The sequence below is a fragment of the Salvia hispanica genome, unplaced genomic scaffold (assembly GCF_023119035.1).
Source record: "Salvia hispanica cultivar TCC Black 2014 unplaced genomic scaffold, UniMelb_Shisp_WGS_1.0 HiC_scaffold_704, whole genome shotgun sequence".
Taxonomy (NCBI): domain Eukaryota; kingdom Viridiplantae; phylum Streptophyta; class Magnoliopsida; order Lamiales; family Lamiaceae; genus Salvia; species Salvia hispanica.
In genome coordinates, this window is record NW_025952471.1 from 1 (window position 1) to 26,032 (window position 26,032).

The 26,032-nt window shown below is 35.5% G+C and overlaps 1 protein-coding gene and 2 pseudogenes across 1 annotated transcript; 2 read left to right on the forward strand and 1 right to left on the reverse strand.

Annotated features, from left to right (window-relative positions):
* Positions 1-9,806: 9,806 nt before the first annotated feature.
* Positions 9,807-10,809, reverse strand: LOC125199870 (annotated as a pseudogene).
* Positions 10,810-11,949: 1,140 nt separating this feature from the next.
* LOC125199871 lies at positions 11,950-14,096 on the forward strand (annotated as a pseudogene).
* A 6,247-nt stretch (positions 14,097-20,343) lies between these two features.
* LOC125199876 (bet1-like SNARE 1-2) lies at positions 20,344-23,532 on the forward strand. The gene is made up of 6 exons (XM_048097738.1): positions 20,344-20,523; positions 21,326-21,482; positions 22,401-22,457; positions 22,551-22,610; positions 22,709-22,794; positions 23,008-23,532. The coding sequence occupies exons 1-6, from the start codon at positions 20,510-20,512 to the stop codon at positions 23,033-23,035; spliced, it is 402 nt and encodes a 133-aa protein (XP_047953695.1). The 5' UTR covers positions 20,344-20,509; the 3' UTR covers positions 23,036-23,532.
* Positions 23,533-26,032: the final 2,500 nt, after the last annotated feature.

A 26,032-nucleotide genomic window follows, 5' to 3' on the forward strand; every position in this document is an offset into this window, starting at 1 on the left:
GGGGAATTTTTTGTCATACGATTTTAAATTGTTAATCGATTAATTAAATAAGAAACAATATAATTTTATAAGATTTAAAATGGAAAAATATACTACTATATAATAAAAATTCAATAAATATATACTCCTCAATTCATTTTACACCTAAAGACATTAAATTAAACATATTTATAATGGAATTAAGACAAATACAATTATGTGGACAATGATAAAGAGACTATATTAAGTGTTGACATTTTTGAAAAATATGTTTAAAACAATCCTTCATATGTCTCTACTAAAAATAATAAATTGTGTAAAGATGAAGATAAATACTATGTATGTTTGAGTTAAGAATGTTAAATTCTTCCCTCTTTAAGAACTGTAAAAAATATTGGTATAAAATTCTAGAACTATATACACGATGTACTCTAACTATTGTAATCAAAGAAAAAACAACAATAAATGAAATGGAATTACAATGAAAATTAGTCAAGAAAAACTCTCTTTCCGCAAGACAAATTACATCACGGTTAGTGCTCTCGGATTGACGTATTTTTCTCAAAGATGAAACGACTTTCTCCTAACGTATATGATCAAACCTACTAGGCACCTATAAACTTGATGGGCTTCAAAATCGAGCAAAACAGTGTTCCTAAATGTGCAATAAAATATTGAGATCTTGAGAGAGAATGAAGAATGTTTTGTTAGTGTGTATTTCATCCGCAACTCTATGCCTTTTATAGGTACAAAATTAGTACATGATATATCATGGAATTAAAACATCATAAATTATAAAATCAAGACAATATAGGTTACAAAATTTGTTAAATGCTCATTATTCTATTTAAATATTTGTAACCACCAATGAGTCATTGTAGTGCTTTAAGAATTAGTCAAATGCTCATTAAAATATCTAAATAAATATTCATGAGAGTTACTTAAAATATTCAAATTGGTCCATAACTTATAAATATTTCAGTATAAAGACAAAACATATAAATATTTCAAGAAAAGGCAAAAACTCGCATTTATATATGTATAGATGAGGCGGGAAATCCGAATTGCAATAGTATGTCCACGAAATCACCATGCCGCAGCGAAATGAGAACATAAAATTATCTTGATGAAGTCTTCTGTTCATAACAACTTCAATACCAATCGTCTCAAAAATTCGTGGGGCAAATATGCGAGCTCCTTCTCCACCAAATTGAAGATATCACGGCTCATTACGCCATCAAGTAAAAACCCCACCCAAGTGCCCATATTTGTTGCCTGAATAGTACCTAGGTGCACAAACTATCTTCAATGAAATGCTAATGCCCTTTCCACCTATTTCAATAATTGAGTAGAATTGAGAAGAAGCAAAAGCAACATTGTAGATTGTAGTATGGATCAAGGAGACCCAGTGCATTGCGAAAAACCTCGAATACATCGTGACACACTCTTCAATCCCACCGTCGACGTCAATTTTTGTCTCCATACAATGATCGCAGTTGGCTGTCTAAAATCAAATGGGTCATTAAAAATAACATCTCCAACCTCGCAACTAGAATGGCAAATTTTGACGACGCAACCCACGAAATTAATGGTATGTGTCAAGGCTTATTGGGTTTGTGTCCTTATCGTGTCGACACGATAATGACATGAAAACTTCGTGTCGTGTTCGTGTTACACGTTAAGTAATAATATTAATATATTATAATATTATTATTTATTTTAATATTTTAATATTTTAAAATTTTTAAAATTTTAAATTTATTTAAAATTTTAAAATTTAAATTTAAAATTTAATATTAGAAATAATATTAATACATGATTATTATAGTGTCGTTATTGTGTCGTGTCATATATGTTGTTATCTGCCTGTTGATCCGAAGTGGTTCGTATCGTTAATGGGTTCGTGTTGGTTCATGTCGTGTTCGTGTCTCGAGGATAGCAGTCGTATTCATGTTCATGTTTGAGTTTTCTTAACGGTCGTGTTCGTATTTGTTATTATCGTGTCGACACGATAACGAAACAACCACGACGATTTGCCACCCTATTCACAACAATATTTTCTGACTCCAATACAATATTAGGAACAAAATCTCCTACTTGAGGTAGTCCCTGCCATTTTCCTCAAAACCCTCTCGATCCATGAGCTCGGTGCGTGCAGCCCGTCTGATAATACCTTGCACCCTGCACGATTTACACACGTACATTATAGGCCACTTGGGCGACATTATTTAGTTCTACTTAGCCTAAACATTATTCCCTGAAAACATGTACTTAATTCAAAAATGAATTTTGATGTATGGGATAGTAATATGCCCTAATCCTATGGATTGCTAAACCCTATGGGAATGGCTCTAACTCGTCTTTCCGTAGTCAAGGTTTTGTTAGTGAGTCGGTACTATACCCTAGCCCCATAGATTGCTAAACCTTTTGGGAATGGATTTAACTGTACACATTAAACCCATTATAATCTACATTATTCAAAGACGCATATACATTATACAACTATAATCGGTACATTAATACAATCTACATTATACGCTTAACATAGTACATTATTTGTCGAAAATTTACAAGTCAGAATCTACGAAAAAAACACGAAAATCAGAAATGTCGGATTTGATTCATGAAAATAAAACGACAATTGATGCAAAATAATAGTAAATGCAAGAACGAACTAATCACAAATTTTCAAATACATAAAACCATTGATGTCAATTACACGACTAATACAATAACTTTCTACCAAAATTTATCAATAATTCTCAAAATCGATGAAAGAATTAATTAAATGACTTTCTTCCATTATTGAAAAACCGAAAGGAATCAAGGGACACCACCGATTTCGGAGAAGAGAGAGAAATGAGCTATCTCTCACTAATCGGTATATTTCGAGAAGAAATATAAACCCAATTCTTCGATTTAGAAAAGAGAGAAAAGATTAGGGAAAGCGAATATCATCAATGGAGAACTCACGCTGAAAGTTTAGGGAGAGAAGAAAGATTGCAGCGTATAATCGTGAAAATAACGCAGTAATCTTTAATAGAGATAATTAAGGGAATTACCATAACAAACTAATTAGTGTATACCCAATTTGACCTTTTCAAAATTTTTAAATCATTTTAATCAAATAGATGCAACCTTATTTTGAGCCATTAGATCTTGGAATTGAATGGTCAGTATTGAGAAGGAAAAAGAACAAAAGATGAAAAAATGATATGAATACATCCCTATATATATATATATATATATATATATATATATATATATATATATATATAGAGAGAGAGAGAGAGAGAGAGAGAGAGAGAGTGATCAATGCAAACCCTTCTTAACCGAACTGAGCACAAATTTGACCATTCATTTTACTTAATCTTATGGTTATGATTAATTTAGAATTAATTTAATATTTTATTAAATATAAATATTTTTAATTTATTTTATTTTAAATTTTTAAAAAAAATTTAATTTTTCTTTATTCGATAAAAACTTTGGAGTAAATAATGAACTATATTCACTACATAATGAACTAAATGAATGTATGTTATGAAGTAATTTTTCGCATTCATTATATACTCAATTCTACTTCAACCTGAAAGATAATTATGTCATAACACATTATGAAGTAATAAACTAATGAAATGAAGTACTCCTCCGTCCCATAAAAGTTGAGTCGTATTCTTTTTAGTCCGTCCTATAAAAGTCGAGTTATTTCCTTTTTTAACAAAAGACAAAGCATTCAATCACTTTACTTTATTCCATCATTTACTTTACTCTCTCTTATCTTTCCTACTTTTTTCATCTCTCTATATTTATTTAATATAAATTCTTAATTCCGTGCCCAAAAGTTTTGTCTCAACTTTTATGGACTTGGAGAGTACTAAACTAATGAAATGAAGTACTACACTAATGAAATGAAGTAATAACATAACCGAATGAAGTAATAAACTAACGAATGAAGTAATAGCATGACCGAATGAAGTAATAAACTAACGGAATGAAGTACTAAACTAATAGAATGAAGTAATAACATGATTGGATGAAGTAATAAACTAACGGAATGAAATAATAACATAACTGAATAAGTGATAAACTAACGGAATAGTAATGACCCTAAACCCAATGAAAGATAATTATGTCATAACACATTATGAAGTAATAAACTAATGGAATTAAGTAATAACATGAATAAATGAAGTAATAAACTAACGGAATCAAGTAATAGCACATAATGAAGTGAATAAGTTCATAACAATAACATGCAATGAAGTAATAAACTAATGAGAAGTAATAACCCTAAACCCAACGAAAGATAATTATGTCATAACACATTATGAAGTAATAAACTAATAGAATGAAGTAATAGCATGATCGAATGAAGTAATAAACTAATGAATGAAGTAATAGCATGAATAAATGAAGTAATAAACTAACGGAATTAAGAATAAGACGATCAATAAAGTAATAATAAGTTTATAACTACATTCATTTAGTTCATTATGTAGTGAATATAGTTCATTATTTACTCCAGCAAATTTTTAAAAAAATTAAAAAAATGTTAAAAGGACTCCATATATATATAAAGTTAATTGTAAGTTAATCATAACCATAAGATTAAGAAAATGAGTGGCCCTAATTTGGTCTCTAGTTCGTCTTAAGGGGTGGATTTGTGGTTAATAGGACACCATATATATATACTATATATATATATATATATATATATATATATATATATATATATATATATATATATATATAAGAGTCTCTATATCCACAAATCCACTCTTAAAGACCAACCACCGAACCATACCAAATTAGGGTTTTTAGATCTAGTTTTTTATGGATGAGATTTTTCAAAATTTACAAATTATTTTCTCCTTCATCACTCGCTTCTTTTATTATTCATCCGAAGGTAAATAAGTCATACTAACACGTTACTAATATTTAACTAATTAACTTCATTCGAATATATTACTTCATTCCGTGTTTACTTCATTATAATAGGATTATTACTTCATTCTAGTACGTAATGCGTTTATTGTCGCTACAGTTCTTTCTCTCACAATATCTATCACCACCGCTTTCGACGTGATATGGTGTAATAAACACATGGAATAATATAATAAATTATATGAATGAAGTATGTGTAGAAGATTTGAGTCCTCTGAATGAAGTAAAAACCTTATCTAATGAAGTAATAACGTTTCGAATGAAGTAATAAATTCACTTGAATAAATTGCATTTTTTAATTTGAATAAAGTAAAAACTCATGTCAATGAATTCGAACGAAGCATATGTTGAATCATTTCAAAACCTACTTGAAGCAAGTAAAAACATGTTGTAGTTTCAATGCATTACGTAGGAATGAAGTAATAAACCTATACAATGAAGTAAAATTGGCTTGTAATGAAGAGCGAAAAAATTTACACAAGAACATATCTCATCAAAAAACTAGATCTTATGACCCGATTTGTTCTCTAGTTCGTCTTTAAGAAGGGTTCGACATTGATTACAACTCTCTCTATATATATATATATTTGGTTTTTTATTTTATTTGGTTTTTGAAGTTCGATTTTCGATTTTTTGGTTTCGATTTTCGGGTTCGGCTCGTTCTGGGTTTTGAACTAAATTTGATTTTTCGGGTTTAGTTTTGTTTGAACAAAAATAGAACTCGAAACTGAATGCTCACCCCTATGATATTCGGTTTTCATATTTTTGCTCACCCTTGTAATATTTGGGCAAGTGGAACACTTTTACCGAAATTTTGATTTTTTTCTATTTTTTTTAAATAAGTTTTTTTCCAATCGGATAATGGAGACTCATTTGCAGGGCAGTGCCTAAGACAGAGTTTTACAATAGCGGCCCAAATTACTATAAATAGTTATATGATTTTTTCGATGTTCATGACGTCGAAGCTTGATTATTCGATATCTTCAATTTTTATGTAAATATAATGGATAGAAAGAATTTTTTATGATGTTTAAATGTCACCATAGAAAATATCAACGAAAATATAATTTATAACAAATACAATGATTATTTTTTAATTTTTTTTTTTATGATCATATTAATGGAACAAAATAATTACAAAATAACAGTATTAAAATTAGCATAATTAGTGGTATAAAAGAGAACAAATAAAATTTATGTTTCAAAAAATAGAAAATAAAAAAATAAAATATACAAATTATACGCATAAATAGAAAAGAATAAAAAGTTGCATAAATAGAGAAGAGGGAAAAAATTGTACTCCTCCGTCCCATAGTAGATGTCACACTTGAGAATCGACACGAGATTTTATGGAGATGTTATTTTGTGTGTTAGATGGGAGAAAATAAGTATATTTATATTAATGCTGAGAGAGAGCTTTTTAGAAAGAAATGAGACATCTTTTGTGTGAATTAAAAAAAAATGGACATTCTACTAGGGACGGAGGAGTATAAATGCAAAGTAGAGAAAATAAAAGAGGAAAATAGTCAACAAATGGAATCAAATTCGGGCCATTCAAACAAAGCTAGTTTCGACCAACTGGTCTAATGAGTTCACACATAACAACATATCTACATACACAATATGTAGGTTAAATACAAATTGATGGGGGACCAAGGGCCTCCTGGTCCCAACGTGGCTTCGCCACTGTTTGTGGATGGGAGTGCATCACGCCCAAACAAATATAAGGGTGAGCCGAAATAGATAAATGCCTCTCTCCGCGACACCTTTGAGGCGAGACACCGTAACAATGTCTCGCGGGGCTCGCTCAGTGAGACGTGATCGAAACACCAACATACACAATTGTAGATTCTCTAATCCGAGTACATTATATGGATATGAAACGATCTAAAATAAAAAAGTAGACAATTATTCAAGATTTATTTGGTGAAATGACTAAAAATTTATTACAAAGTAAAATTTTTAAAAAAAGCCAGCTTAAGTCACTAACTCCGATGTCGGCGATAACATTGATGGATGGAAAAGAGGAAATAGATTTGACTTAAAATTTAAATAAAGATATTAATATTTTTGCTACTGGTACATATAGTTTACAATATAGTTGGTAGCTAACAATTATCCTTTCACATTTTACCATCTAAAAGTGCTATTGCACAATTGTCACTATTATTGTGATACCTTTGCAAAACATTATAACTAGATTATTGAGCTTAGAAGTGTTTCAAGATATTTGGGTTACATAAGAAGAGTTGTGAGTTTTTGGGTAGGAAAAAACTCAATAAATGTCGTTTTGATGGTTTGGTAGAGCCCATACAATAGGGGACATTGGGCTAACATATGTACCAATCAAGACCTAACGTGGTGGGTTTGATTCGTTTGGTAGCGCCCATACAATAGTGACGTGGGCTAACAAATGACCAATCAAGACCCTAATGTTGGTTTGTAATGTTCTATTGCAATAAATAATTGATGTGAATCATATGATGCTAATTCTATTATGATTTCTCTTATTTTATATTAAAATCACCTATCAATTAATCATTAAAGTTTGATTATTATATATTACTAGTAGTTGATAGATGTACATGGGAGTGACTACAATGAGCCAAAGCGGTGGGGCCTGATTCAAAGTGTTCGTTGCTATCAAGATGGTGTCCAAATTCTTTTATCTTACCACAATTATCTTCGTCTTGAAATAGCTTCGCGTACCCCTTTGTCGCCTAATGGAGGTCGGATGAAGAAGTTATGGCCATTTGACGGGTTCGCAGAGTAGTGAACCCGGAAAACGCTGGTCGGGCTTTTTCTCGAAACTGCCAATTTAGTATTCAAATTGGTTTCTGGAGCGGTTTCTGGGGAGTTATTCAGATATTCCAGCGAGAAAGGAGATGAGAAAGGGAAGAGAGAAAATTGGAGGTGCAATCATTCAACTTCCATCATCCCAGGAGATTTCTACATCTACACATCAATTTCATGAGTTCTATGGTTTTTTTCTTTTTTGGTTGTGGATGTGTAACTAAACTCTTATGTTGCTCCTAATTTGTGAAAGATGTGAATTACTTTTGGATTCTATGGATTAGTATTAATTTATGATCTTTTTATACGGTGCTTTTTACATTGAATTATAATTCCGGCCTAATTTATTATTCAATCATGTCTTTTAGCCAATGTCTCTTTAACTTGGTTAAAAGGTGAAAACGTAGATAAAGAGTTTGAGATTTGTATCGTGTTCAGCATATGAATCTTGGATAAGTTAATTTACATGTCGTTACAATAATTGTTGGACATTTACGTGTTCCGTATGAATGTTCAATTGATTTTGTAAATGAATCAGTACGTTGGAACTTAGAAGTGGAAGCTACCACGCTACCGTATGAGTGATAATCCGATGAGTACGAATTTGATCTTAGTGTTCATCAAGGTTAAATTCAAGCATTTGCGAACATGTTCAAGGTGAGTAGAATGAACGAGATATTTACAACTTTCATTAGATTAATCTTAATCCATAGCTAGCTATTCGTCCATTAAGTTAATTCAAAGGAGCATATTAGGAGCAATGTTCTCACTCTCTTGGTTTTATTTTGTGTTGTCATTTTATTTCTTCACTTGTTTTTGTTTCCCAATTTGGTTTCTCAATCCAAAAATTCCAAAAATTTATTTGCTTTCGAATTAGATAACCGTACGCTCCATGTGGTTCGACATTTTTTACTACAACTACATCTCGTCCCTTTTTGCGAAAAATTATAATTTTAGAGCTATTTGATATACTTGTGTGTTATTAGTTCATTAATATAAAAGCTCAAAAAATACACATCAATAATCAATTACTATAACAAGTTATATTTAGAGATCTACCGCTACCACTACCACTACCACTCCTCCTCCTCCTCCCCGGCCACCGCTACTACTACTACTTCATTTTTTTTCATCGATTTATTTAAATTTAAACGGTTCATATTTTTTCATCGATTTATTTAACACATGATCATCCATTCTTAAATTCCGTGTCAAATATTTTTTATCTCAATATAAGGAAAAAAAAGTGGATATTATTATTATTATTACTCCCTCCGTTCCATAAAGATATCACGTTTGGGGGTTGACACTAAATTTTAGGAGGGTAGTTTTAATGTTAATGGAAAGAAAAAAAATATATTTATATTAATGTTAGAAAAACTTTTTCCAAAAAAAATATGTAACATCTTTGTAGACAAATTAAAAAGAAAATGACATCTATTAGGGACGGAGTTTGTGAAATTGGTTATGACAAAAAAAGAAATTTGGAGGGTGTAATAAATTAAGTGAGCATAAAGGGAATAAATTAAGGAAATTAATGATAATGATATTTTTGGATTTTTATGTAGATAATTACATTTGTTTAATTTATAATAAGGGTAAAATTATATCCAAATATGAAAGATTTTAAATGGACTTTAAACCATCAAGGAGGGAATCAATTAGTATAGCAAATTATATTTAGAAATTTAAACAGTTTAATAAGTCAACTAGTACTATTATTACTACGAAGTGCTACATGTTTTGGATTAAGATGGTGAGTATATAGTCACACAATTTAATGTTAATGTGGATTAGGATGGTGGGCATAATTAACTTATTAAGGGATGTGATAACGATTGAATTATTTAGTTTGGTATGGGATTGTCGCGTAGGATAAATCGAAAGAATTAAAGGAGTAGTAGCGTGTATATTAATTCAAAAGATATGGATCAAAGAAAAGATATCTATCTAGCCCCACCGTATTTAAGTTTTCAAAGTCAGCAATGGGCAAAATAGGAATTAAGAGTATATTCGTATTGAATTGCGTACCATAGTCCAAAAACAACGCTTTGAAAACACAAAAGTGCAGAAACAACTCCAAAACGTAAATCATAATCCAGTATACCGTATTCAAATCCAACTCCAGAATCAGTCGATTCTAAATGAATCAATCATCAATACTATAATTCTGGTGATTAAGTTAATAATCAACAATTTGATTTCACCAAATTCTTATTACTAGTATTGTTTACCTTGTCAAAGCTTAGATGGGAACACCGTCTTCTCTTCCAATCCTAACAAACCGCAAACATCTGGATACAGAGACTTCCTAATCTCCGCGTACGCTTCGCCGCTCCACTCCTTCTTCCCCAATTCCTCCGCCGTCTGCACCGCCGCAGCCGCCACCTCCTCCGCGGAATCGTACGCCGCATCGACGATCCCCATCCGCACCGCCGCATCGGCGCCGATCTTCGCCGCGCGGAGCGCAGCTCCCGCCGCGCAGCGCTGGAGCCTACTTTGCCCTTGATCAGAGCCGTGAAGTAATCCGGCAGGCTCATGCCGATGTCGAGCTCGCTCAGGTACAGCACCGCTCTCGATTTCGTCATCACGACGTAATCGTGGCTAATCGCGAGGATCAGCCCCGCCGCCGCCGCGTGCCCGGTCACGGCGGCGACGGTCGGCATAGGAGGGTGAGGAGGTCGGAGACGACGCCGCGGAACAGATTCACCATGTTGATGCCCTTTCCGCCGCCGCCGCATCGGCGGCGGTGGAAGCGGCGGCGACGGCCTGCGCGTGGCGGAGGTCGAAGCCGTTGGAGAAGAATCGGCCTTCGGCTCGAGTGACGAGCGCCGATCCGGGGACGGCTTGCGATCTGACTTCGGATAGCGCCGCGCGGATGGCGGCGATGAGCGTGGGGTTGAGGCGGTGCTCCTGGTCTTTCTTGGAGGCGCCGGTTAGCGTGAGGAAGAAAATGCTTCCACGCTTCTCTAACGTACACATGGTGTGCGTAGGATAAAGGGATGAGAGGTGATTGGAATTGGATGGGAGCAAAATTTGCTGAAAAATTGATGACCTACCCGTTTTATAATTCTAATTTATGAATAAGAAAATCGAAAATGATTTGTAAAGGTAAATTAAAATCGAAAAGGGAAAGGCGGTCTAATGCACTCTTCTTGTCGAATAGTGCATAAAATAGAAAAGAGAATAGGACTATGTTTATCATGTTCGCTGTCAGTTTATAAATAAAAAATTAAAAATAGGAAAATGGTCTCTTCTGGTAGATCAAATCTCTTTCTTTCTTCTATACATTCACCAATGAAATTTTGTGTTTTGGTACAGTTTTATTAATGCTTAATTATTTTTCTTAATATTCATTCATTTTTAATATATTATTAAAAAATTAAGTATATTCAAATTCATAAATTTTAATTTTCTATAAATTTTTACATAATTTTTTTCTTCATTAATAATCCATTTTTATTTACTACAATTTCTTACTACTATTTTTTAGTACAGTTAATTATTTATCCTTAATTTTGTACACAATTGTGTGATTTTGTCTTTTACGATTTGTTTGTCTATATTTTTTAATTTGTTATGTTTTGTGTTTTTAATTTTACGATAAAAATAATTTAAAACAAATAGAAATTACTCCTTCATTCAACATTTAAGAACTATTTATTTCAGACGGCAAATTTTAAGAAATACGTTTAACTTTGTGAATGAAAGTAAAAAGAGAATGTGAGTGGAATGTATGACCATTTTTAATACTATTAGTTTTATAATGGACCGTGAGACTAAAATGTTAGGGAATGAATGTGGGTCCGTATACTAAAAATGAAATAAAATAAATGGTTCTATAAATCATGAACAATTAAAATAAAAGGCAAAATGACTCTTTAAATGGTGGATAGATGGAGTATTATTTAAAAATAAAATAAAGAAAAATACTCCTTTCGTTCCACACAAGTATTCAATTTTGGTTGGGTATGAGCTTTACCTGCACAACAGTAAGTAAGAGAGATGTGTAAATAAAATATTAGTAGAAATAGGTTACCCTCGTTAGAGAGAATAATTTAAAAATTAGACTCTTATAGGAAACAATGCATACTCGTATGGGATGAAGGGAGTAGTATATAATTGGACAGTTAAGTGATTATTGATGAATCACTAAAAATAGATATGGTTGAGTGTAGATGTGTTCATGGTTCACGGTTCAAAAATCATTGAGCCTCGAACCGGCCCGCCATGGATTTTGAAGGTTCCACTCATGGCTCGAAACCGTCGGTTCGGGTCCGGTTCGGCAATTCTTTTTTTTTTTTTTGTCTTTTAGGCTTTATTTATCTATAAAATTTGCAAAATTTAAATCCAAATAATAAGGATGACAACTGCAATTTTATTGACATAAATTTCAACAATGTTACAAGTACAACGTACATCATTCAAAATTTACAAAGACTTGAAGTCTTGAACCATAAATTTAAATATACTTGTAAATTTCAACAAAACTAAACAGCCTATTTACAAATTACAAATTACAAATTAAAATTACTAGTTTTGAACAACAAATTTAAAGTATATACTCTTAGTTGACAAATAAGATATTTCTACGTAACTAAGTTGAGAGGCACTTTATCAATTCAACCTTTCAAGTTGATCTACAAAGACACAAATCTATTACTATAATGTATGGATTAGAAATATACCATGGAATCAAATAGTGATTGTTCCTAAACGTTGCAGTTTAGCTAGGGATTATATTGACATTCTTTTTGCATTTGATGAAGTTATCTCACTGGGACACAAGGAAAATGTCACAGCGGCACATGTAAAGCAGTAATGTGAAAATGGAAAGTCATGAAGAGAAACTACACAAGTTGGCCCTGAAAGAAAAATCAATGAAACCAAGGATATCAGAAAATAAAGGCTAGTGAGATTGACAAAAGCAGGTAAAATGCTCATTGTTGCTCAATTTCTGTTTGTCATTTTTCATATACCATGGATCGATTAATTAATTACATGTTCTATATAGATTAGAAGAATAGAGGTGACAACGAAGGATTTATGTCATCGCAATCAAGATGGAAGAATCGACAGTGGCTTTGGCAGTGACACTAGCATATCTAGGCAGCAATGGTGGTTTTGGAGGTGGTTCTAGCTTTGGATTAAGCACCGAAGGGACTCCTTCTAAGCAGAAAGGTTTGCCCTCAAAAAAAATTTGCAGCAATCGTATTGGAAGTACTGACCTGTATCATCAGAATGCTCTAAAAAGTTTTATGAAGATGATATTCTGAGTTCATCTTCTTGGTTAGTGTTATTTTGTTCAGTGTGTCACTATTGATACAAGTTGGTCATTAGTTTTTATATTGAGTTAAAAAAAATAGTACTAGTAGTATTAAATATGAAAGATTATGTTATTATACAGTAATACTTTTAACAAAATGTTTAGTTAGTTATGTTACTGGTAAAAGTTGAAAATGTTTTAATGGTAAATTTGTTGAATTTAAGCTGTATTAATTCTTTCGGGTTACAATGATTAGGTCGTCTGCCATCCTCTGCTACAGCTCCGTCAAAAGATTTTGGCATGAAGCTTGGGAAAACACAAAGAACCAACCAATTTTTGGAATCTCTAAAGTCTCAAGGCTGAAGGTTGAAGATGTGAGACCAAGTGCTGGTCAGTCCCTGCCAAGTGAGCCTGTTACATTAAGTATTGAAGAAAAGCTTAATGTAACATTGAAACGGGACGGTGGTATTGACAACTTTGATCTGCAAGGAATGTTACCACTCCAGATACTTAACCAGGAGGATGGATTCATCCAAGTTCAGGTACCTCAGTTATTGTTACTGCCCTGATTGTTGTTCACTTGTATCCCGATCTGAAAAGACGTTTTCATGTTGAATGCTTTTGAGAGTATTGTTTTCTGATGTTGATTCAGATCGAGACAGGCGATAATCCTGGAGTTATATTTAAGACCCATCCCAACATAAATAAAGATTTGTACAATGGTGAAAGCATATTGGGTCTTAAGAAGATGTTAGTTCAATGAAATGGAGAATGCAAAGTGCAGATGAGTCACTTGTGCCATTGTCAAGTAAGATTTTCTTCTATGTAACCAAAGTACTACTTAATTTTGTAAATGGTCAATTGAGACATTAAAAAGATATGCCATCTTGTAAATGGTCTACTTCTTAGCTGCTGGCCTTCTTTTTCTGGCAATGACACCTATGTGAACTTAGAGTATGAAGCTCCAAGTTTTGATCTGCAAAATGTTGTGATCTCAATTCCTCTTCCCTCTCTTTGAGAGGCACCAAAAGTACAACAAATTGATGGGGATTGGAGGTGTGGTTTCATCTTATTGTTTACTACTGACATTTCATTGCTAAAAGCTTACTAGAGATGTTATGTACCCTTCCGTTCCATGTTAACAGAACCATTTTTCTATTTTGGGAAATTCTAAGTTAATTGAGTCATTTCTATTTTTGACAAAAAGTAATTCTTCCATTTAACACACTATTCTATTCTTAAACTCCGTGCTGAAAAGAAATGACCATTTTTTTTTTATGATTCAATACTTTAAATTTAAAAGCTGCGCCGTGGAGGACTCGAACTTGAGACCTTTGGCCTCAGACGTTAACCTCACTACTATTTGGCCAACTCACACACTCGGGAAAAAAAAAGAAATGCCTCTATTAACAAGGAACGGAGCGAGTATCTTTTAGTATCACCTAGTATTGGTTGGAATTTCAGAGTTACTCCTATGAAACCCTGATACATCTAAAAGCTATCTCCCATACATAGTGTTTACTATTGTTTTCAAAATATGACTTGATACCTCTAAAAGTTGACTACTGGATCCAGAAGCTAGAGTTTTCTAATCTCTGAAGTTAAGATACACTTGTCTGATGTAGAGATTGAGCAAATAAGATAGTCTCTCAAAGATAGGTCCATAATGATTACTTGATTAGTGAAATGTAAGAGCATCCGCAATGGTCGGCTCACGATAGGCTAGCCGATTCGTCGCAGCTGAGCCGATCGGCTAGCCGAACCATTGCGGTCGGCCAGCGCAAAATCGGTGAGCGGATCGGCGTGGGCTGGCCGATCAGCTAAATCGGTAGCCCGAAGCAACTAGGCGATCGGCTAGCCGCCATTGTGGAGGCCCGATCGACCAGCGCTCGGCCAGCGCCGATTTTTCGATTTTTTTTTTTTTTTTTTTTTTTTTTTTTTAAAAATCATATATAAACGCGATTTTCGTTTCATTTTTCATTTGCACCACTTGTTTTAACGAGTTTCTCTCTCGACTTTTACGTTTCAAGAGCATCATCGAGCGATGGATCACGCGGAGTGAGCGCGGTAGCGGTAGTAGTGGGGATCCTGAGGAGTACGAACGGAGGATGAACGAGGCTATGGAGACCTACATGAACCGCGGGATGGAGCGCGTACATGCGTATGGTGCGAACGGCGGGCGATACCTCGCCCTCACGGGTTATCCACCACCGGGCGGTGATTGATCGGGATCACGCAGTTCTTGCACATCAGTGGGCACATGCGACGACTACTTTTCGGAAGGAGCCGCGGTTTCCGCCAACATGTTCCGGCGGCGTTTTCGGGAATGCGCCGGGAGTTGTTTATGCGCATCGTTAGGAGCATTGGAGCGTCCCGAAATATCTGCGTGACTTCCGCTTCGGGCACGATGCGGCCCAGCAGTTCCACAGCCACACCCCTATCCAAAAGTGCACTTTGGCCGGCAATCGGGCGGGTTGGCCCTGCGGAGCGCAGCGAGACATGTGGGATGAGTACCTCCACATGGGGTGAGTCGTCGACCACCGAAATGTCTGAAGGAGTTACGTAGAGGGCGTGATCGGCGGTACCCGGTGAGGAGTACCTTCGAAGCCCTGCTCCCGAAGATTGTCGGGTGATGCGAGATGCAAGGGGAGAAGCAGCGGGTTCCCCGGGATGTTAGGCAGCATAGGTTGTATGCATTGGGAGTGGAAGAACTGTCCTTGACTGTCTGCAAGGGGAGCCTACACGACCGGCTACAAGTCAAAGAACCCCACGATAATCCTCGAGAGCCGTAAGCTGGTGTCACCCGACTGTGGATCTGGCATGCGTATTTTGGGGTAGCCGGGTCGAACAACGACCTCAGCGTACTCAACTCGTCGCCCCTCTCTTCAACGAGAAGTGCCAAGGCGTCGGTCCAGCCGTCTCATTCGTGGCCAGCGGCAACCGGCATGATATGGGCTACTACTTGGCGGATGGGATATACCCTCGGTGACCCGTATTGTGTGAAGACGATCCGAACTGACTAGTTGGGTCGGTGACGATGAAGCCGGTCCAAGCCACGGAACGGTCACCCCTAGTGTACGACAGTGGGGTACCTCGATACGCCCGGATTTTGCACTGTTTTAAGGCCATTGTTTGGTGCCGTTTTTGTTATCAAAATCACTCTACATGTCCATTATTTGCATATTCTATACATTTTGGTATTTTGACGTGTTTTGTGAGAAATGTGCATATTTGAGCCGAAAAGGGGAGTAAAAAACGCATAGTCCGGAATGTCTGTCGAGTCGAGACGGCAAGACCGGCGACCGCGCTGAAGTTGTACGGCGACCGCGGGCGCCCGGCGGTTAGAGCTATGTGGCGGCCCGCCTCGGAAATTTACGCCAGGAGAAGAGTCTCGCCTCGGCGACCGCCCGGGAAGGACATGTGGCGGTCCGCCACCCGGGGAGGGTCCGAGTCTCTCGGACTTGAGAACGCGGCCGACCGCGCGAGCAGAGGTAATGCCGCCCACGCGGAGAAAGGCGGATGAATCCGACCAGCCCTAGATTTGCTCCAAGATTTACCAAATTTTGAAGATCTTTTCCTTCTATGATGAGGAATAATCTTCCCCTATAAATAGGACCTCAAGCTTCATCAAAAAAGAGTTTTTTGACACACAACAATAACACATTCATAGAGATCAAAAGCTAGAGTACTTCAATTGTGCAAGGAGTTGGAGAAGGATTTCAAGAACATCAAGAACGACAAGGATTCAACCTACGGGTTTTATTTGCTTTAGTTTTATGTTCAAATTGTTTTCCCTTCAATCTATGTTTTTAGTTTATTCAGTCATGTGTAACTAAACTCATAGGATTCTAGGGATGTGTTAGTAGCAACTTTGGTTATACAATTCCGTTTTCTATTTAATATCCGTTTTGTTTTTACTTTGTTTCTTCCCTAAGTTAATCATGATGCTTCATAATTGAGTGACACAATTATGTATGATTCAATACAACTTGCTTCATAACTGTGACAGAGTTCTAGCGAGTTAGATCCACTTAGTAGACACTACAGTTAGCTTCCTTTAAAACGGCACTGTTAATTGAGAGTGAGGACTTTTCAAGGGTCTTAGGAGCTTTTTGGAGTTACGTGTTAGGATTGACAACCCTAATGTTAGTAATCAACGTTTGTATCGCATGAGCATAAGCTAGGTGACTCGTCCTTTCAAAGTATTAACTGTGCTAGGGTATTGTAGTTTGGAATTTGTATAACCATAAAAGCGAAAGCACATCCCTGGAATCCCCCTTATCTCTATACTTTTCTCTCCGTGATTTGCTTGCATTTAGTTGTTTGCTGTTTTTAATATTTACTGTTTTCAAAAAGTTTCAAAAAAAAAATTCTTGTTTCTCCAGATAGTAATTGAGTTCTAGTAGAAGATAGACACTTTGTGTACATCTTCCCCGTGTTCGATACCCGGTACTAACCTTTTGCTATACTATACCTACTCTGTATACTTGCGGTATTTATAGTGCAAATAAAAAGTGCATCAGTACCCTCGATGAAGCCGGCCGACTCAAGGAATTTGCCAGACATGCGCCAAGTGGATGCTCATATTCAACTCCAAAAGGATATAATTGAAGAGTTGTGGGCACGGAGGACTGCACGACGATAGTTTTTTTTCTTTATTATGCATGTACTTTTTTTTTAATCTATGTAACTTTTTTAAATGCAATTAATGAATTTTCCCGTACACGTGTCTAAATTTAATTCCGTATTTTAATCGTAATTTTAATTCCGTAAATGTAGTATATTTTGAATTGTTTTTATTGCGGCTGGCCTATGGCTGGCCTAAATCTGACGTGGCAGGTGGTTTTTTTAGTGTTGCTGACGTGGCAGAGGAGAGAATGGCTGGCCTATGCACCATTGCGGATGCTCTAACACCATGTATTGCCCACTTGATCATCTCAAGACACAACTAGCCAGAATCAGACTTGAAGTACCCTATATGTTAGACAGCCTTGTGGTATTAACTTATTATTTACCTAATTAAATGAGGCTGCTTTCCATGGATTTTGTGATGACTGTACTGTGCATGATGCAACATCCATCCTTGTCTTGTCATGTGGGTTTGTGAGTGCTACATCACACGCGCGCTACATCTTTTAGAACTCTTGCCGAGTATTTTCCATGGAAGAGAATAGCTATAGCCTATAGCTGTAATGATCCTAGTAAATATTTGTGGCTGTTTCTTACGTATTTCATCCATTGCAGGTGGTTAATGTCTTGCCTCTGAAAGGAGGTAATCTTCCTAAGTATATGATGGCAGTCGGTAATCTTCCGACTGCCATGGCAACATTCCGAACACCAGACTTTTTTCGCAGATGGTGAGGCTAGTGTCGAGATCAAATGTCCTTCAAGGTGAAAGGGAGTGTTCGGGGCAACAAATCTAAAGGAAGTTTCCGTCTTGACGGAATCCCACCTGTGGTACCCAACAGATTGAGGTCAAGTTTGATATTGATGCCATGGCTGTGGTATAGAGATAAGAACAACATTCTGATCGGCATCAACTCCTCTCTCCCATTCATTCACTACTATGTGATGGATCCCTACGTCGTCGCTGATTCCCTAATCAGCCATCGCAATTGTATACAACCAAAACAATTAACAGCACATTAAGGTAGATGATAGATCACATTTTCACAAGCAAGTTTTGTACTTAACAATTTATTGATATCAAGCAAAACTCACCTCTGCATCAAAGCCCAAATGTAGATGCATAAATGATTCACATTGCGGGGTTGCCTTGTGGAAGGACTTCCTTCGGCAACAGATTCAGCGTGTCCCACATAGATGCATTACAAGTTTGTATTTTTAAAAGTTTGTTGTTAATTTTCTTAAAAAAATAATAAAACAAAAATTCAAAATCAGGCTAGATACCCGACTCGGGTATCCGGGTACCTGAAATTATTTTCTAGTTGGGTATTAGATTTTGAAAAATTCGGGATCGGGCACCCGAAATTTTCGGATCAGGGATCCACAGATACCCGATTTAACAGGTCTAATTATTTGAAGGCATCTTTTATTAGTATATCTCAACCGGGACTTTTAAAGCGGGACGTCCGAAATTGATCAACCAAGACTCTAAAGCGGGACGGAGGGAGTAACCTTTAGCCAAATTCTACTATTTTTCATAAATTTTAAAATTCATCTAAAATATATAATAAATTTTATATTTGTTTGCTATTTTCAACATGATTTGAATAAGATATTTTTGGAAAAAAATTATGCTACGTGGGCAACCTTAAAATATTTAAGATATTTTAGACTACTTAAAAAGGCACGTAGTTAGTCGCCAATAGTAATGATGTGTCATGAACATAAGTAGGGATGTCAATCGGGCTAACCCGTTCGGATTCAGGCCAGTCCACTCGGGTCGCCGGGCTATTTGGGTACGGGCCATTCGAGTTATGGATTTTTCGGGTCATAAATTTTCAACCTTAACCCTAATCTGTCGGGTTTTGGGCTAACCCATCGGGCTATTCGGGCCTAAAAGCTTTCGAAAATAATCTCTTGTATCAAAATTTTCTTCTATAAAATGATTTTAAATTTTAGATATTTTTTTTTAGTTTAGAACCATATAAAATCTTCAAATTTTCATAGTTTTCTTCAATAAGTACTTGAAAAGAAGCCTTTCATCTCGATCAACTACAATATAAATTAAAGCTCGTGTTCGTGTCATTATTATGGCATTGTTCGTAACTAATTCTTTATGAAAATTAAAAATCATATCTTATGTGAATCATTATTAAAATGATAAATATATTAAGATTTTGATGGGTTAGTTCTTAATTTTGTCTTGATTGGCTTTGGTGGTGGTAAGACAATAGTGGCAGATGATGGAACGGTTCAATAATGAGTTGAGATGGAACTTGAAGTTGATATTGTGGGATCGAGTGGAAAAGTGTAGAATGAAGATTGAATAAGACTAATGATTGTGTAGAATCGAAGATTGAGGATTCAAAAATATAAAAAAATCCCTGAAACTTAATATTTTATAATTAAAACTCACAACCCATCGGGCCGTCCCGCAACCCGTTTAACCCGTTTTGTATTCGGGTAATAAAATTACAGCCCTAACCCGCTCATATTACCGAATTGTTCGGGCCGGCCCACGGGTTTCGGGTTGAATTAACATCCCTAAACATAAGTAAATAACAGACGAATGTAAAATTTATAATATTTTAAATTAATTTAATAATTCTTAAAAAATACCAAAATTTGGTAAAATATTTATAATATTAATAACAAATTTCTCAAAGAATTACTAGTAGTACTACTAAACATAAATGTGTAGCGCCCAAATACTTTTTTGGCAAACACTTAGAAATTAAAAAAATACTCCCTACACATATTCTAGAATGTGCAGCTGAATGTAAAGCAGAGGATTTTCGATTTCACTGCTAAAACTTTCTGTAGATCTGCAGAATCCGCTAAATTTCTTCATTCGTCGCTTTCACGCATCCTGATTTGCTGTTATTCTATTCTGTTATCATGAGTTACAGGAGGTTAGTGTGATTTTCTGCATCAATTATTTTGAATGTTGTTTTTGCATATCAATATCTGGAATTCTTTTCATCTGTAGATTTATTTAAGCCATTGGATTTCATTTGTGCCGAAAATTGGAGCAAATGAAAAATGAACGAATTGAAATGTAGTTGGACTTGTTCTCACATGATGCATTGCGAATTTAGGGATTATTTAATTTTTCCCTCAGAAAAGAGTGAAGCCTTGTTGTGGACGCTTCCTATCTCCAAATCATTAAACGATGCATGATTGTTTGATCACCGTTGCTAAGTATTTGAAGCCAAAAATTATCTGCGATTCCCAAGCTTGCTATTGCTAGTCATTTTGAATCTGAATAAAACAGAAAAGTAAGTGGTTGGATTAGGGTTTTAGGAATGAGTTAATATGTACATATACATGTTGTAAATCATGTTTTATGTGAAACTGAAATTATGTAGGAAGAGGTAGGCTAAAATAAGTACAACAAACACAGATAACATAGTTGAATTTGGAAGGTAATCGTGTGACTTATATGATTCCAGTAAGCATCGTATAGGATAATTATCGATTAGCTTCTGCGTGAGGGATGGGCTCAAGAGTTACTTGTTCTCTTCTTTCATATCTAATCTGGAGAAAAGATCCCATCCAATGGGATCTTTGTTTGAAATGGGGTAAAAGAACTTAGGCCACTTTATGATTGTTAAGAGAGGGCTTGTCTTACATGCTCATGCTAGAATATTAATGAAAAAATTGACTTATATGTTACATTTACTGTTGAATAATGATGAAGTTATATTCGCACAGGGATCACAAAGGCTCGAGGTCTGCCCTTTTTGATAACATGGACACCCTTGAAGCGGGTGGACTCAGGGCCTCTTCATCATATTCAAGTGGCTTGGATGATCACAACAATGAGCAAACTATGGATAGTTTGCATGACAGAGTTAGCTTTTTAAAACGTGTGAGAACCACCTTCCTAAACAACAAAACTTTCTCTTGTTATTAGTATGCCACTGTATGTTACTTAGTTGTGGTGGTACTGGTGCTATAGTTTTATTATTTTCATTATGGTACATTTTCCGTCAGCTGCTAGATATAGTTGTAGTATAAAAAAGTCATTCTAATATGCACATTTTGACCCCAGTGTGTTCAATTGAACCTAATTCAAAAGATGACGGACACCATCTTCATTCTGATGGCATTCTAATCACAGTCTGTCTTATGACAAGCCAATATTAATCCATTGTAGCCTGCTGAAAATGAGCTGAACTGTTGAAATAAGATCCAAGTTATCCAGCTTTATACTATACCAGTGGTTTTACATGGGAATTCTTATTTGATTCATCCATTGGTTTTGTGGCATATCAGTTCTTACAAATACAATGGACTCAAATGGTGGCTGCAGTTGTAGCTCATATTTGGTATTGATGAATCTTCAGTTTCATAGGATAAATTGATAATAATTTAGTTCCCACATCCAGAGTGAAACACAAATAGAAGAATTCATTGACTGGACTAAAACAATTCAGTGCTGTGTAAGCAAGTAATGGGTAGTATGTTCCATCTACACTACAATAAGAATATAGATTCCAATCCTAATAAGCTGGGATAACTCAGTTCAGAACTTACTTGCTTGATAACCCTGAAATGCCAACAAGATTCACCTACCCCAGGAAGAAAATTATAAGCTATTTTATTCATAACCAAAATGTTGTTATGTCTGTATGCTACTAGAAGTTTCTTAAGCTAATAAACTCTAACTAAAGAAGTGTCACTAATAATTCAGATTAACAGAATGGGGTTAATCAGAATGTTTGAGTTTATCCTGTGTGGGGTATGTTAAAATTATTATCGCTTACCGGCACTTGTCTTGTGGCAGTTGACCGGGGACATACATGAGGAGGTGGAGACTCACAACCGTATGCTAGATAAAATGGTATGTATGCCTGTGGATGCACGAGGAAACTTTAAACACTTTCAAGTTGTAAAATTGTTCTTATCGTTTTGGTTTCCTTTTTAAATTAATAAGGGCAATGCGATGGATGCATCAAGAGGAATTATGTCAGGAACAATGGATCGTTTTAAAATGGTAGACTTAATAGATCCCTGTAGTTCTTTATTTCTCTTAATAAATCATTCCTTTTCCTGTTTAGCTTTCCTGAAGTTGGCTTTGATGATCTTCTCTAGGTGTTTGAAAAGAAATCAAATAAGAGAATCTGCAAACTTGCAGGATATTTTGTGATTTCTTTCTTTGTGCTGTATTATGGGATTAGGTGAGCATCCTTTTTTATAACTCTACCATTTCTTTCACCACATCTAATTTTTAAGGAAACAAATCCCTCTTCTTGGTGTGGGTTTTGTTACGAAGCATTCTATTGGGTTTGGGTTAATCCTGTACATATCGTCACATTCATATAACACTTGACAAGTCATCGAATTCTGCCAAGATGGGTGCTGCTTGGTGCTAATTATTCCTTGTTTTTCAGGATTCTCTTGTATTACCTGTATGGTTAGCGTAGGATTGAAATACATATTCTCGAGCGTTCTTTTCGTGATGAAACTCCAGATGAGGAATATGCAATCTCTATTTGCATAATTGCTGAAGCTAGGAAATCATGCCTAGGGACAGGTATTGGCAATTCTGATCTCGTAGCTCCATCCATTAAACGGCATGCCACCATATCATTTCAGAACATAGCATTTTTTGGTACATCGCCATCTAGCTACCTTTCAGTCACTGGATCGTGTAAATATATTCACGTTTCATGTTCGTTCTTGTTTTCCAAAACTAGTGTTGTTACTATTCCTATTTCTATTTGTGTAAATCACAAATTCATCCTTAGTGAGTTTCCGGTCACTCATATACTGATTGATAAGGATGAGAAACATCCTTGAGCTACAATGAGAGAATTTTGGGTTAAGAAAAAGGTGGCATTTTGAATTGTACCACAATGTTGTTGGAATGCTGTCTAAATTGATGGACAAGAGAGAGTGTCTCCACTCATTGGCTACGTTTTGCATTACTTTTAAGTTCTGAAATTTTGACAATTTGAGATCTTTGTGCTTTTTCGATTATTTGCTCTGTCTTAAGGTAGTTGAAGCATTTCTTTTGAGCACGAGATTTAAAAAATTAGTGCTTAAAGGTTAAAATAGAAAAAATAAAGTAGGAGAGAAAATGAAAAATTCGATATAAAAAAGAGTAAATAAGAGGGAGAATAAAATTTATGCCAATAAAATGACTCAATTGCCTTAGGATAGCACGAAGAGGAGTATGATCAGATCTTGGGATAGAGGGCATTGAGATGGGCTTGTTTTTTTTTTTCGATAATTTTAGTGACATTTTCTTTACGATTAATATAATATTTTCTTGGATTTATGTATATTACACTACTTTATAATTTCCTGTCATCTGCAGCTGTTTGGAGTGGTATAATAAATGTTCGCAATAAAAGAAATGTTACTATTAAATCTTACTTTGCTTTTGATCTCTTATTGCTACTACTATAATTTATCCATTCCCTGATCTTGAAAAGAAAGCGTTTGCCATTATACGATTCTACTGGTATATAATTGGGTCATAATGTATAATGATTTTTCAAGATCTAAAAAAGTGATAAAATAACGAGAAGAGATTTTTAAGATACTCTTGATTATTGGATGAGCTATTTTAAATTAATGGAACAGCTTGAATGCTCTTAATTAATTTGCCATATAATAGTCCTTTTTAAACCAAAATTTCACAGATGATTGCCAATACCAAGTGGCCTGACTGCAGAAGTGCTAACATTAATTTAATGTACGCATGAAAGTTGTGCAAAAGTTTATTTCCAAATTCGCGAATAATATTTTTTCTAATTATAATTAGAATATTTATACATAAATGTATGTTTTCAGTCTGCTGCTATAAACACACAAAATAGAGTGGATCGCAGTTCGTGGGTTTGTGTTGTTGAAATTATATCATTATATTTTAGGATTATACATGATTAGATGTTGGCCTTTATAGTTGAGGAATAATGCACAATATTGCATTTGAAATTATATTCTAATCAAAACATATTTAATGTGAAGTACTGCAATTTGATAGGTTTAATTACTCTTATTATATATGAGAGCTCATGAGTGAAAGCTCACACAAAATTTGGTCCACAATTTGGAGGAATTTTGTGTTATATATTTGCCTTTAATTATCACCACTCACCAATGATTTGATCCTGATCTCGAGAGCTTAGAGAATTTTATATGTCTAATTTGTCTTTTAGGTTTGTTTAAATGTTTGTCGACCCAAGTTCGAGTAGGAGGCGAGGCTGAGAGAACTTCTAACTAGGTGGAGTATGATGATTGATGAGTGACACCGTCTCTCTTTTATATTCCCTCCGTTTCACAATAGTGAAGTCGTTTTGCTATTTTGGTACGTTCTATTGTAGTAGAGTCATTTTCCTTTTTAGTAAAAATCAATACACTTCTTCTAAGTTGCTTTTCTCTTTCTTACTTTATTCTTCTTTTACTTAACTCGCCTAACACATTTTTTCTTAAATCACATGCGAAAAGAAATGCCTCAACTACTGTGGAACGAAGGGAAGGGAGTAGGTTAACAAGCTTTGATCCTATGGCACTCTTTCCCAACTATTTGTTCCCTTGGCACATCTATCTAATCCATGCCCTAATAATTTGTGCACTTAAGAGCACTGCACGGTGCTCCTAGTGAGCAACTGCACGGCCCTGCTCGATGCATCGAGAGACCGTCAGAAAGAGCAAGCGTGTCGCTGCTGATTGGCCAACGGCAAAGCCGTTGGCATTTTCTTATTTTTTTTATAAAAAATTCAAAATATATATAAAAATTGATTTTAAATTAAAAAAAAATTTTTTTTCAACTTCCATTTAAAATATATCCGTTTTTCCCACTTTTAATTTATTTTTCATTATTTTAATCTATAAATACCCCCATTTCCAAACAAAAATTTCACACCACAATTCTCTCAACTATTCTCATCTAAATTCTCACTCTTTCATCTTGCATGAAAAGTCCGACTCGTCGATCACCCTCCGACTCCCGTGGATGGAACCACAAATGGTTTAGCTCATCGCCATTCCCTAACTGAAAACGGATTTCGCCCCTCCTCAAATCCAAGGTTCGCATATTCCGAGTGGCTACGGCCTTACCCGGTGGACAAGCAAGATGCCTAGGGGTACGGGTGGGCTACCAACCGGCACGGAGGGAGTTCCCGACGCCACCGGAGGGCGGTTCCGACGCTCCTCCTCATCCTCGTAGTGTCCGTGTTCGTACTCGTGGCGTGCAGGTGACATCAACGTCCGCACCGTACACTCCGTGGAGATGGAGAAGTTATTCAAAGCCTTCTTGGAAATCTCCGAAGATGCGAAAACCGCACAAACCAAACTGGGAAAGGTTTTGGTGGCGCGTCTCTCGCCGGTACAATGCCAACCGACCGGATGGAACCATCGAGCGCAATGAGAGTATGATGCGCAATGCCATTGGAAGAGCCAACTATG